At 51.9% G+C, this 14,275-nt stretch overlaps 4 protein-coding genes across 4 annotated transcripts; 1 reads left to right on the top strand and 3 right to left on the bottom strand.

Moving 5' to 3' along the window:
• The first annotated feature begins 61 nt into the window (after positions 1-61).
• Positions 62-2,002, top strand: ASPBRDRAFT_44862 (chalcone isomerase domain-containing protein). The gene is made up of 2 exons (XM_067625282.1): positions 62-1,841; positions 1,923-2,002. Exon 1 carries the CDS (start codon positions 186-188, stop codon positions 1,509-1,511), a length of 1,326 nt encoding a protein of 441 aa, XP_067477880.1. The 5' UTR covers positions 62-185; the 3' UTR covers positions 1,512-1,841; positions 1,923-2,002.
• Positions 1,681-2,195, bottom strand: ASPBRDRAFT_197332 (glutaredoxin; the record flags this gene model as incomplete). Its single annotated transcript, XM_067621083.1, has 3 exons — positions 1,681-1,841; positions 1,923-2,021; positions 2,141-2,195. 3 exons carry the CDS (start codon positions 2,193-2,195, stop codon positions 1,681-1,683), a joined length of 315 nt encoding a protein of 104 aa, XP_067477879.1.
• Positions 2,196-2,522: 327 nt separating this feature from the next.
• On the bottom strand, positions 2,523-4,680 carry ASPBRDRAFT_66711 (uncharacterized protein). Its single transcript, XM_067628775.1, has 2 exons — positions 4,467-4,680; positions 2,523-4,363 (listed from the first exon to the last, which is right to left on the bottom strand). The coding sequence occupies exons 1-2, from the start codon at positions 4,563-4,565 to the stop codon at positions 2,876-2,878; spliced, it is 1,587 nt and encodes a 528-aa protein (XP_067477878.1). The 5' UTR covers positions 4,566-4,680; the 3' UTR covers positions 2,523-2,875.
• A 2,578-nt stretch (positions 4,681-7,258) lies between these two features.
• On the bottom strand, positions 7,259-12,300 carry ASPBRDRAFT_56407 (uncharacterized protein; the record flags this gene model as incomplete). The annotated part of the gene is made up of 3 exons (XM_067627559.1): positions 7,259-8,456; positions 10,179-11,918; positions 11,999-12,300. The coding sequence occupies 3 exons, from the start codon at positions 12,298-12,300 to the stop codon at positions 7,259-7,261; spliced, it is 3,240 nt and encodes a 1,079-aa protein (XP_067477877.1).
• Between the last annotated feature and the right edge of the window lie 1,975 nt (positions 12,301-14,275).

The following is a 14,275-nucleotide window of genomic DNA, read 5'->3' as shown; positions in this document are numbered from 1 at the left end:
CATTCGCCTCCCATCCCACCTAAGACCTATACTAGACGAACCGTCCAATCAGGGTAGTTCTAATCACGTGGCACTATCCCCGATCACCCGATCCGCTCACTTCCATCACGGCATCCCCATACTAACTCCAGACTTTACTTCCATCTCCAACCCAACCAATTCAGTCCACCACAACACAATCCAAAATGCCACCGATACCCCCTCTCCCCCTCCGCGCCGCCCGCGCCCAATGGCGCACCTGCGCCCAGCACTTCCACGCCTCCACCAACACCCCCAAAACCCGCCTCTACAGCACAACCCGCACCCTCCGCTCCAGCACTACCACCACTGCTAGCAGCAGCAGCAACCCCCTCCGCAGCGCCCGCCCAACCCGCAGCCGCGAACAAGACCTCGCGCGGACCAAACGCTCGATGTACATCTCCGCGTCAGGGATGGTAGTCTGCGCAATTGGCATGTACGGCGTGATCAAATCGGACGTGTTCGGTCTGGAACAAACCGCCACTACCACCGATGGCGTGGACATCGAAAACAGCACCAGCACCAGCAACAGTACCAAACTCGACGGCCCGGCGACAGGCTTCCCTACAAAACCCACCCTAACACACATCAAAACCGCCGACGGCACAACGGACCAAGTGGAGACGGGAACGAGCTCGATCCCGCATTTCCCGGCTGTGATTCATCTGCCCAAGTGGCTGGAGAGTGAGACGCCTCCTGTGGCTTCTGGGACGGATCTGCCTAGCCAGAGTGGTTCTGGGGAAGAAGGAGGGGAGGAATACCACCTACTCGGATTGGGTATTCGCACGGTGTCATTCCTCAATTTCCAGGTCTACGTTGTGGGGCTGTATGTTGCGGCGTCTGATCTGGCGGAGCTGCAATCGCGACTGGTGCGCACGGCGGTGCATCCGCCGGGTAAAGGGACGGAGTCGGTGATTGATAATGAGGTGGGAGCTACGGCGGCGACGTCGTTGGTGTCGACGGAGCAGGAGAAGTTGAGGGAGTTGTTGTTGGATGCGGAGAAGGGGGAACAGGCGTGGGATATGTTGCTCAGGAAGGATGGGTTGAGGACGGCATTCCGGGTCGTGCCCACGCGGAATACAGATTTCTTGCATTTGAGGGATGGATGGGTGAGGGGGATTACGGGACGGGCGCAGAAGTATAACAATAAGGAGGGCGGTGGTGAGTTTGAAGGAGAGGAGTTTGGACAGGCGATGGGCGAGTTCAAGGGTCTGTTTGGAGGTGGGCAGAGGAAGAGTGTGCCCAAGGGACAGGTGTTGGTGTTGGCGAGGGGAGCCAAGGGACAGTTGGATGTGTTGGTGCAGGGTGGAGGAGGAGGAAAGGAGGGAGGAGTGCTGCCGGATCGGTATTTGGGACGGGTCAAGGATGAGAGGATTAGTCGGTTGGTGTGGTTGAATTATTTGGCGGGGAAGAATGTGTCGAGTGAGGGAGCGAGACGGAGTGTTGTGGATGGAATTATGGGGGTGGTGGAGAGGCCGGTTGGGACTGTGTAACCTCTCTACTTTCTTCCTTCCATAATATTTGTGTATGTTTGTGTATGTATTATATATGATCTGATCTGATCTGATCTGATTTGAAGCTGAATAGCATCCATCCATCAATCTATCATTACTCCCCATTCACTAATTCTTAGCTTCGCAAACATAAAGATAATATTTCCATCTACAAAGCACCCGCCTCAGTCAACAATCCCTTCAACTCCTCCTTCTTCTTGCTCTGCAAGTCCGAGTTTCCACCAATGTGCTGCTGCTTGATGAAGATGTTGGGGACGGTGCGCTGCTGGGAGATTTCCTGAAGAGCGTCCTGGAGGTCGGCTCCGTCGGCTAGATACCACCACAGATATCAGCATGAATCCCAACAGCCGATAATGATGGTAGGGAGAGGGGGGAAAGGGGGAGACATACGCAGCTGATCCAACTCCAGAGTAGTGTACTTCGCGCCGAGCTCATTCAGCAAGTTCTTGCTAGCGGTGCAGTAAGGGCAGTAGGACTTGGAGAAGACGACTGCATTCATTCAATTCCATCATATTAGCCTGAGTTCTTATATATGTATATTGGGGTACAATAAGACATGATATATGTTAAATGCTGCAAAGCGGGGGAGAGGAGAGGGGGGATCATACCAACGCCATTCTCATTAATCAAGGTCTGGGCCTTAGTCTTAGCAGCGGCAGACATGGTGGGATTAGGAGCGGCAAAAGAGCCGAAGAGACGAGTGAAGATGGAGGAAATGGTGGCGGTATTGACGGGTAGTCTATCTAAAAAGAAAGCAGAGAGGGGGAAAGGTGGGGAGGGGTATTTATAATGATTTGGGGGAATCGGATCAAGGTTTCGCGGGATGATGGAATGGATCAGATAGGATGGAAAGTAAATTAAATGAATGGATGATGGAATGAGGAGAGCCGATGCTCGGATTACGCAACGTGCGCTAGGCGGATTATGTAATGAGGGGGGAAGGTGATGGCTTATTAATGGGGGTTTCTAGAACTGCAACTAGTTACGATGCTGTATACTGGAAGCTGGAATCTGAACTATACTTGTTGTCAACTGTTTGTCTATAACGGTATGCACAAAGAAAAAGAAAACAATGCATGTTCAAGGAAAGACGCGTGATGTCGTAATGACCGCTCAATGCAAGTTGCACAAACAACTGAAATCCACAGCAGCAAATAGGGAATCAAAAGATAGTAACATCTCTCTCCAAGGAATGACAAGAAGATAAAAAGGTGGATAGCTATTAAAATCCTAGTCAGATCAAACACCACCCAACTCGCTGAAAAAACAAATCCACAATGCAGGAAAATAGGTATCTTAAATGACGGACATATGCCACTCAAAAACGAATGCGTCCTCCACCCCTACATCACAATGCAGCATCCGCAGCCTTTCTCCTTCGGCGGCGGTTCCTGCGCAGTCACGACTGGCGGGCTCCATTTCGGCTGCAGTGCCGCCTGTGGTGGCTCCTGTACCCGCGGCATCGTGCTGTAGCCGGTGCCCGAGTTCGGCCGTCCGGACTCCTTGGACGGGGTCTCCAAGTTCGCGCTCTTCTCCGGCTCTGGCGCTTCTTCCTTCTCCTTCTCCTTTTCGTTCTGTTCGATCGGCTCCGGCTCCTCTACCTTCGGCGCCGGCTTCTCGGTGGGATTTGGCCCATCCGGCCCGATGGCTAGCGGAGCAAATTCACGATCATATGTGGTAGGCGTCTTGCCTTCCTTCTCCCACTGCTCCTGCTGCATGCGTCGGGCATGCGTGGGAAGAATCTGCTGGTCAGGCGGAAGACGTGGATCGGGCTTGTACATCGTCGCCAGCCATGGAGGGTCGCCTTCCGGCCGGTTAATGGGACGATTTTCAGCGGCTTTGGTAGCCCGCATCGTGCTCGACGGTGCCCGGCTTCTCGGGGTCGCCTTTCGTGTAGTCGGAGGAGCCGACGTCTTGCGATTGGTAGCACCGCCCTTGCTTGTCTTCCTACCCGCCGCAGTTTGCAGGGTGTTCCCCCGACTGCCAGGCCGGCTCCCTGCTGGGGTGATGTTCTGGGCAGAGTCCACCGACATCGGCTCACTGGCCCGACGGGGCATACCGAAAAACAAGGCATCGTCCTCTCCGTTGGTGTTTGCTCGGTTGCGCTGCCTACCGCCGTTCTCGGGATTGGGAGAGATCGGTGCAGGGCTAGTCGTGGGAATGGGAATCCGCGAAGAGCTTTTGCGCAGTCCGGGGTTGCGGTAGAAGCCAGCCGCTCCATTGGCCGCGGCCTCTTCTTGTCGACGAGAGTCCCACTTGTCGCGCTCTTCACCATCTTCGGGGAAAGTTGGAGAGCCGCTATGTTCGCGAAGCTGGGAATCACCGTGCAGACTGGGCCAGGGCTCCAGCTGTTCGGTCGGCGGGGAGGTGGCAGGCGTTCCATACGAGTCATGGTGCTTTGCGCGCGTCTTGCCGCCCTCGCCCGCCCGGCGTTGTAGTAGAATGGCAGCCTGCTGTAGCTCCTCACTTTCAATCTTGGCCAGCTTGTCGCGATGGATCCAATTGTCCTGGTCGAGCTCGTCCATATACAGCCCGATTCCCTCGTTCCGCTCGCCTTGTCTCACCGACCCCTTTCGATAAAGAGTATCCGCCGAGTCTTTCACATTGCCGGCGTTGCGACTGGCTACATCGTGTCCGTAGATAGAGCGTGAGCTGCCTGCTTCACTTCCGCGTCGGCTGTGGCTCGCTGGTGGGCGACCCCGGGAGGTCAAGTGCTCGTGAGCATAGGCGTGTCGCGAGAGGGAGGAGCTACGAGAGCCCTTGGAATTACGCTCCCTGGACCTGGCGTGGGAATCGTGGGAGGAGCGGGACTTTGAGCGATGCTTAGTACTCTACCGAAAGCCAGGTTAGCATGCCAGTCCGCGGAGGCCAGACCGATCGGCGCAATTGCATCGAGCACCGCAGAAAGGTATGTCGGGAATGTAACACACTCACATCCTGTCGAATCGGGACAGCATACTCCCACTGACCCCCATCTACGCTGGGTGACGTCCAAACATCTGTCGTGTAAGTCGCGGTAGCGGTCCCCGCCATTCCAACAGTAATTATTAAGTTTCGGTCAAGGCCAGGCCAGCTGGAACCCGTGGTGCGGCGAACGTGCTTGCGGAATAATTAAAGAGAGTGGTCACTAGGGAAATATTTTTTTTTTGCCCTTCCCGTCTTGTTCCCCGATCAGGCCATCCCAGAGCGCACAGACCAGAATCACCAACCGCGCTGGTGCTGTTTGTCTTTTGTCTCGAATACCCCCTAAGCCGAGACTCCAGCAAGTGTATGTATGTATGTACGATGTGAGGGGTAAGGTGGTTGGGAGATGGGCACGAGTCGGTGGGAAAGGGGGGGAGAAGTGGAACACGAGAGATGCTCCGAAAGGAGGAAATCGTAAACAGGCAGAGAGTGGAGAATCCGGAGCCTTAAAATTGCAGCGCAATATGTAATCCCCGGGGGTGGAAGAGGCAGTCAGGGACCGGCGGGATGGGTACCGTGGACGTAACTCCGGGCTGGGCACTATTATAGGCCGACGGCGGTTGGCAGACGGCTAGGAATGTCGGGATCCGAGAATCAGAACCGTTCGGGGGATTGGAAGAAAATGGAATAGTGTCGAGATAGATGAATTAAGGGGAAGGTTAAATGGATAGGAGAGAGAATGATGATGAAGTTGGATGAGGGGTAGAGAAGAGTCGAGGACAAACGACTGGGAGAAGAAGAAAGAGGAGGAGGCGGAGGAGGAAGAGGAGGGGAAGGAAGCCGGGCAAGGAAAAGGAGTGCTGCAAAGACTTGTGGCTGGACCGTGGCTGACACTTGGGAAGCGGATTAAAACCCTCAATAGAGGCGGTAGGGTAGAAGGGAAGTAAAAGAATCGAGGAAGAGAGACCAGTGCACTGTCCAAGGGTCCCAAACCAGGAAGAAGCCGAATGGAAGGGAAGAAGAAAGACTAAAAGATGGGAGGGGGAAGAGGAGAAGAGGAGAGAAGAGAGAGAGAAAGAGAGGATAATGTCGAGAGAAGCCAGGCAGACCAAGACACAGACGGAGACACAGAGAAAGAGAGAGACACGGGGGAAAAGTCCCAATCTCCTTCAGGATTAGCTTCCCGGTGACTATCAGACAAGCCTAGAACTGGCCTGGCCAATCACTCCGACCATCGCCGACTAGAAAAAGAAAAGAACCATTCCCAGCAAATGCCTCTAAATCGTGTAGACTAAACACAAAAGGAGTGTATCTCACTGTCGATCCATCGTTTCCCAACTTGCACCAAGTCTAAACTGCCTTTTCCCTTCCTCGTCAACGTCCATGTACTGTCTACTCCGTACTAATTCTGGACTTTTGCCAAACCCTGCAGCTGAGCCCTCACATTGCATTCCTCTCATACCATTATTACTCCTTAAAATGTTCATCTAAAGGACAGACCGATATTGAACTTCAGGTCTGCCTATTCGTTTGCCTGTCTGCCTAAAAAAATATGGTCCATAGTCCGGAGTAAATCGATGATATTTCCAGTGACGGGTCGATATGACATCGAGAACGCCAACCGAGGCTAAGGGGGAAGGGGAAACCGATCCTCGTACTAAAGTCACATCTTGTAGACTATTTTCTCGATCGGATTGTGATACATCTCTCTCATTCTGCATTTTTAAGCGAGGCCACTAGTTCAGGATCCGCCTGGTAAATGAGTAGATCTCTCATCACTAACTAGCTACCAGTCACTACTGCTGTACTCCGTACTTACTACTTCGACACCGTTAGTACTCCGTATGATCTACCCAATCCCTGCCATTTACAATCCCGCGGAACATAAGAAGCAACCATGACTTTATACAGAATATACGCATCAAACGGAGATGAGGATAACCGGGTATCTAACTCAAATCCTTAGGGGGTTAAATGCAATGATGAATAAATGGGCAGTGTTGTGTTCAACTCTGCCTGATAGTTAGCCTCACCCTTAAAGCCAAATAAATTCACAACTAACCGGCACTCATACCTCCTTGCCTTTTGCTTGACCCATGACCAGACCGGTACCAGTATCGTCCATTACCAACCAGCAACTTCAAAAACTCACCAGTTGTGCTTGGCTTGGCTTCGTGGCGACAAGCCTGATCTACGCCACGGGCGCTGACAGGCTCAACATCACGTCAAGGTTTGGTCTGACCAAGGTCATCCCCGGAACCTTGAGAGTTGTCTCCGGACTAGGATATCCTTGATTGACCAAAGTAGTTACTTGGTAGGTATGAGTGGTGGTCGGCTCGGAGAGTATCTTGCGCCCCACGATTTAGTTCACCGCATTCGAACTACTACTTGAACACGTGGTCCAAATGTACTCATGTGTGTAATGTATGTAAGTGGCAGGTACTCCGTAGAAGACAGTGATTTGAACGGACTATCGCAATCAATATCCTGCAAGGAACACACTCCCCCAACCACCAGCCCATTCATTTATCATCCGGACGCCGTCCCATGCAAATCATAGGTAAATCCGCATCGTATGTATGTGCAAGCATGAACTCAGTCGTGGTCTCGACGCACGAGGGGATTTGTCTGTTCTAGAATATGTGAGTATTCCAGGATGGCACCCGACAGACAGACCCAAGCAAAGCAAAGAAAATATAATAGCAAAAGGTTGATGTTCTCTATTTCGTTGTATTATTATGATCATCTTTCCATGGAATAATCCCCATCTCTCATGTACAGGAAAAAACAAAGCTTGCATGATTGCTGCCAGCTGCGACGCCTCAAGTCCTGTTCACCTGGTCCAGGCTGTTGAGCGCGTTCTGAGCGGCCTTGACGAGAGCCCGGCGCGCATCACGGATTTCCTGCACACCATCGGGGTTGATGTCATCCGCGTTGAGAAGAACCTGTGCCAGAATCGTCTCGGTCAGCTTCTTGTACTCGAACTCGCGCGACTTGGCATCCGGCGGTGTGTTCGTGATGTATTCCTCGCAGAGCGGGACGAGCTCCCGCTGCAGATACGTCATGAGCGCGTTCACTTGGTCGAGCGGGTTGCTGAACAGCTTCAGGCTGGGCGCCGGGGGCGGCATGCCGGCTCCGTTGGACGGGCGTTGAGGTTCGGCGGCGGCGGGAGGAGGTGGGAGAGTACTATTTGAGTCATCGGCTTGCTTCTTCTTATTCTTCTTGCCGTGGCGCTTCTTGTTCTTGCCCGATTTCTTGCGACCAGACCCCTCCTGACGGGCGGAATCCGCATTCCTGTCAACATCCGCCTCGGACAAGTCACTGGGTGAGCTCTCCCCCGGCTCCACCCCGGAGACCACACACAGCACTTCCGACTGTTGTTTGAGACCCTCCGACCGACACGGCAGCGAGTCGTTGTCCAACAACTTCCCCTTGTAGAGCAGTTTGATCCGCTTCGGATCAGGGGTGCGCGTCGCCTCCGCTGCCCGCTGTCTCAGTTGACCCACGCTGAGGGCGCCGTCGTTGATAGCGTAAGCCGGGAAGTGCAGATCGTACTTTTCCTTGCGGTGTTTCAGAATAAGAGTGTCGGGCTCGGTATCCTCAGCCCCAGCCCCTGGGTATTGATTGCGATACGAGTTCGCGGGTGGGTCGACGATATCATCTTGTGTGATGTAGCTGTAGTCGTTGTCGGTGACTTGGGGGGCATTATCGACGTCGGTGTAACCGCGGCGCCAGAAGTTGGCGAACGGAGTGCGCCAGGACATGACGAGAACGACAATTGTACAGACGATGAGGGTGTAAGCAACGGGTGTGGTGTATGCACTGTCTGAGTGGTCCGCGAGTAGCTCGGGCCAGGGCGTAAGCAGGCGCAGGGGAGTCGAGTCTTTGGCTGATGAGAGCGTGGCCACGAGTTGATGGTGGAAAGTGTGCAGAGACGGAGGAAGGTTGGTAGTGACGTGGTCTAAGTAGGAAGCACAAGTCTCGCCCAGCGAGGACAGAGAAATGTGCGAGAGCAGCTGGCTCATGGATTGATGGCCAGGGCACGAGGCAATGAAGGGGGATGACGACAGGGGAAAGGCGTGTTTGAGGTCATGGAAGATGGCCACTTTAGCTCCGGAACAGGCAGATAAGGCGGAGAGGGCCTAATTTTTTTTGCCGCAGCCGCAAATCCTGCGGTGGAGCAGCTGCCCGCATCGGAGTTGCGCAGTCAACTTAGTGTGTGTTAGTTACTTTGGCTCAAGGCAGACAGGCATCTTCCTACTGTATTTACCACTCTGATCTCCTGACAAGGCTGCTGTGCCTTTCTTATTGCTTTTTTCTTCCCTTTTCTTCTCCTCACGCGATGAAGGATACTAACACGAGCACACCATGTGGTCCTCAAGGCTTACAGGGGAAAAGCATAATCTGCCAAGCCAGTGACTCAATCTATATTCTTCCCACCCAGCCAACTCTGATACTATACCAATAAAAGTTCACTGAATAGATATACCGCATCAAAGTACAGTAAACAACTAACAGACCAAACCAAATCAACCTACACACAATACCCTACTTTATCCTCTCTTTGAAATCATAGGCTACCAGTTCATTTGATCGACCGCACGTGGCATGCACTACGCACATCAGATTGGGTTTCATTCTTTTCGCAGAAATCCCCGCCGCCTAATCTGATAGCGCATTCCTCAAAAATCCCAACTAAGACGCTTAGTTGCTTATCTTTATTCATTTCCCCCTGGAGCCTTATAGGCAGCAAATCGTGCTGAGTGGCAAATAGTTCGTGAGGGAACAATGGAGCTGAAATGAACTTTACCTACCTACTAACCGATCGACACGATCCAGATCAAGCCCAAGTCTGGCAGATGTCAGACTCCACTACAAACTAATACGAGGACTTGGACCCCGCTCGCCAGAAATCGAAACTCACTAAGTAGCATACCAGTATAATAAAGTAGTACTTGGTAACACAATAGTTTGTTACAACCAGCTAGACTTTGTATTGCCGTAGTTCGGGGAGAGTTGTATGTCGACTTTATTAATTATCAGGGATCACTTCGTATCTATCACTTACGCCCGAACCAGTCCTTATAGAGGATATTGAGAAATAGTTATTGCATGAAATACCCTATCAGGCTTACTTGACTACCCCCCTTTTCTAAGTAATAAGCAAGTCAAGTTGATATGCATATGCATACTAACTATATTACCAGCAGGTGCCAGGTACTAAATAGATACCTGTACCTACCTGCTGTATCATGCTGGACATCATGGTAGATTTAGCTTAGCTTAGCTTGCTTGCTTGCTTACCTGACGCCCCTGCAGCGTGATCGACACGACACTAACTGTTGACGAGTGGGTTAGCAAGTTAACTATCTGGGTTTCCCGCAGCCGTTTGTGGTCGGGAGAGACGAGATAAGTTTAAAATGCAGTAGTAGGTGGCTAGGTGCAGGTAGAAGTGATTAGGTATCTGTGACACTGATGGTAATACTAGTAGTATACCCACTGGATACATATGGTCTGGTCGACGCTGTTTAGTGATCCGTGGCTAGGTGTGAAGCGGCTGCAATAGTCTACAAAGTACTCCGTATAGATAGTAGCCAGGATAAACGCAAAAACTGTCATTGTTAGCTATATATACTATGTACATCTATATAAACATTATCCACGTAAGAGTGTCTACCAGCAAACGCCTTCGCCATGCAGCAAGTTCAGGTTACATTTACCGACCGGTCAAGTTTTTCTTACAGTCGAACTCCGCCAGGTGCTGGTCGACCACCAAACCACCTCGCAAGTCCACTATTACCCTCATTGCTTTCGCTGCCCATCCATCTTGGGAGACGGAAGGAGTCCCCCTGCAGCCACTGGGGCTTGCTGGCGGTTTCAAACGTGTTCCTCACTCGGTGGGCAAAGGACTGGAAGAAGTTATCTTCATCTTCGTCGTCTTCCATCAAAGGAGTGGTGGCTGGTGTTCCTCGGGAGGCCCGAGGCGTTCGAGAATTCTCCAGGAGTGCGGTCCGGGAGGAGGAGAAAGCCGGCGTGTCATCGTCGATGCGACGACTAGACGGGCGAGGTGACCGACCGCCACGAGGCGAGAGTCCCAAAGAGCCGAGGCCGTTGAGCTCCCGGTCGATAAGATCACGCCCCTCCCGCCACCCGCCTAGCCCGTAGCCACCAGGGTTATTCTCCAGATCATCATCTTCTTCTTCCAGTAGACCCCAGCTGCAGATATTCTGGACGCGACCGTAGAGGTTGAAGAGAGTGGCAGCGATGGGAACCAGAATAAAGACCGGAAAGAAGTAGTCAAAGCCCTTACCGAGCGGGGTAAGGTCAATGAAGCGGCCAAGGAACTTATAGAAAGTGGTGCTCTGCCGGACGGACGTGGGCAAGAAGGTCAGGAAATTGTAGGCGATGGGAACAGTCAGTCTGGCCACTAGCCCCGCATACCAGCAGGCGCTCTCCCCGTACGTGTTTCGACGGACCAAAGCACGGTTGCCCCACACTTTGGCGTCGTTGACACCCACCAATGCTGCCGAGCACATGTACAGCAGCCAAGCAGAGGCAATCAATTGGCGCCCAAACTCGACCGGTGCCGGCTCCTTGTGGTAAGAAACCACCGAAAGCGTCACAACAGATAGCCGAGGCGCCAAGGACTTGACCAACTCCGACCAGACAACGCACACGGACGCTGCCGAGAAGACTGCGCCTAGCCCAAGTCGTACGTTTGGAACAACATGCACGTAAAGATGGTACCGCATATAGGGACTCAGGAAGTTTGAACTCGGGAGCCAAGACGATCGATGAGGGGAGTGAATAAACTCGAGCTTCTTAGATGCCGACGAATTGATGATTGCCTGCATGTCTGCTGCGGATAGGACCAAGCGATCCCACTCGTCGACGAAGCGAGCCTTCTGATGCCGGGCGCGCTGAAGACGTCGGGTCAAGTCCGCAAGGTAACGTTCAGTAATGACGGCAGGGATAGTGCCGGGCCCATCCGCACTTTCCAGGAGCCCGGAACGCAGTTCAGGCGGGTTCGACGTCTCTGCCAATTCGTCAATCCATTCCTGAAAATCGCGAGCGGTGCCCGTTTTGCGGCGCTGCAGTTGAGCAACCTGCGACTCCAAGCTCTCCAGATCATTGATCGCGTCCATCAATCGGTCATGTAGCTTCGGTGCATGTGCTTGGATCCTCCGCAGACGACCACTGACGTTGGCGTTACGGAAGAGCGTGCGGGGAATGGAAACAAGTCCGTGACCCATCAGATAGATGGCCAGAACCAGACCCCAAACATACGCAAGAGCCATCACGAGCGTCTTGATCGATGTGAATTCAAAGCCATTTTGGATCGAAATGTAGATCAACCCGACCGTTGCACAGCACAGAACAATCAGTTGGTACCGCGCATTGGAACGGATGGAGTATTGAATGCGACCCTTTGGGTCACGGTAGCCGGAATCAATGTATTCTCCGAGTAAAGGAAGGATGGCCCTGAGAGAAAGCAAAGAGAGTTAGTATTGACCTAACTTGTGACGGTCGCGACCGAACATATAGTGCTGCACATCACCTACCATGTCAGCACAAAGATTAACCAGTAAGCAATGCGCCAGGAGACGAGAATTAGACGGTCGGGTAGCCAGATAGCCGTGGGGCCTCCACCATCGCGTGAGCTTGATGCTAGGTCAATTGGAACCAGAAGAACTACACTGGCTGGAAGCGCGAGTGCGAGGAAAACGGGGATGGAAAGGTAGGCCGGAGTCGCGCGGAGAGTGAGAAAGCGCCGCAGAAGCAATAGAACAAGCACAGAGATTGTAAGAAGGGCCAAAGTAAAAAAGACACTGGACCCCACGGGGACAGGTGATGCGAAAATCATGGCGATTTCGGAGGGGCGTTCGACATGCGGCAGCGGACGAAGAAGGTAGGAGAAGTGACTAGTAGTACGGGGAAATCCAGGGTCTTGATCGATCGGATCAGTTCAATCAATAATAATCATCGTAAGTTAAAACTAAAAGAGGGACTTTTTGACCCAAAGATCCAGGGGGGTTGCAGAAGCATGCAAAGAAGGTTTTGAGGTTAGACAGGACGCAGAAAAAAAGGGACCGAACAGATAGAGAGTAGATTATGGAAACGAGGACTGTTTTATGGATCATCTCATTTCCCAAAGCTCGTCGTTGTTGGTCGATGCTAATCAAAGTGCATCCATCTGGTGACGACAGCACCCGCGTCACGTGGTATCACCTGACGTGTCCCGCTGCTAAAAGAAGCAACAGGCGGACTCACTAAGGTACTGTTTAGTCAGGTCCACTTTGGCTGACGCTTTTGCCCGCATTCGACACTAGTCCGATGGAGACGGACGGATGATCACGGCGGTGCCTGCGATCGACTTCCGTGCCTGGTCCGTCACCCGTGGGGGTCGTGAAACGGCAAGGCAGGACTCACGGTCGTGTTGAGATATATCATCCCAATCTATCACTTGCTTTGCTTTCTCTTTAGCATACTAGATCTTGTCATAAACGCCATAATTTCTACCTTATATCGGTAAGTTCATGGCCAATACATCGGCAAATACAATACCGATCCCGACCACTCCGAAGCACCGCATGTTTCAGCCGCCGCTTTCCCTGCTCACTTCGTTCCTCTTTCTAATCTGAAGTTTGAAGGAGCCTTACCTTCATACTCCCCGCCACCCAAACTCTGTCCATGGGACTCTTTTCCCTGGGTTCATAAACAAGGTTCTTGTACGCAGAGATAGCGATCACAAGCATGGCTTTGTCGTGATCAGGGGAGCTGTGGTGTGGATAGGGAATAAATATGCTTACATTTATAGCAAACCTCTTTGATGAAATAGAAAAATGACCCAAATGGTAAATCGATAGACATGGAGTGGAAGGGGGAGGCAGCATTGACACCCACAGGCACCTTAGTGAGTAGGTGGTACGGTCGATTGGCAGATGGCCATGGCTTCTATTCGCGCATCGGAACTTAGTTGTCTTTTTTTGGTCGGCCGCGTACGGACACTAGGTGCTATTACTTCATTTGGTTCAATGTCTGCAAGGTAGACACTCTCTTTATTGAGCTAGCAATGGATAGACCGGAAAGCAACAACCGGAACGTAAAGATCAAGTATTGTAGGACAAGACGAGTTACCGCACTTCCATCCACACAGACAGACAGCTTGCTTGGTAAGGCTCCTGTTAAGACTTGGGACCTTCACGATACTTGAATTTATTTGGACGCAGGAACATTTCAGCAAATACTACGGAGTACCTTATATACAATACAGTGTATCCAACTCGCAAAAGACTTCAGTTCTTCTGACTTCAGCTCGCCCTCTTTTAATATTGGTGCATGCTATCTACTAGACTGCTATCTAGTCTAGTCCCTGGGTAGGCTATCGTGCCGCGGAACCAGAGGGATTGCTGGTTAGTAGTGGGGCAAAGAGTACACGCGCCTCTAGAAAGTCCGATTGAGTAGCGGTAGGAATTATGGATGGAACCGGGCAGCCGCTTTCGTAGTAAAATCCATATTATACAGAAGCGACAGCCTCCCATTTGGTAAACGACTTACCGACTCGGTGGATATTTCACTTAAAGTGAGAGGACACATCCGTATTCAATGCGGAAACATCAAGACGAAAAAGTCCTTTTGAAATTCAGAGGGTCATGCACATTGATTGGGCCAGGCTTGGGAGAGGGGCGAGGGGAGACCAACCGACTTCTACTTCAGGCTGAGTGCTACTATGGTCGGTTCCTGTGCGGGATATTGAGACCATTGGAAGGGTAGGGTAAAAAGAAATCAAAAGAAAAAAAAAAAAAAAAAAAAAAAAAAAAAAAAAAAAAAAAAAAAAA

Source organism: Aspergillus brasiliensis (genome assembly GCF_001889945.1).
Source record: "Aspergillus brasiliensis CBS 101740 unplaced genomic scaffold ASPBRscaffold_8, whole genome shotgun sequence".
Classification (NCBI taxonomy): Eukaryota; Fungi; Ascomycota; class Eurotiomycetes; order Eurotiales; family Aspergillaceae; genus Aspergillus; species Aspergillus brasiliensis.
Note: the sequence above shows the minus strand (reverse complement) of the source record. Positions and strands in the feature narration are given on the sequence as shown.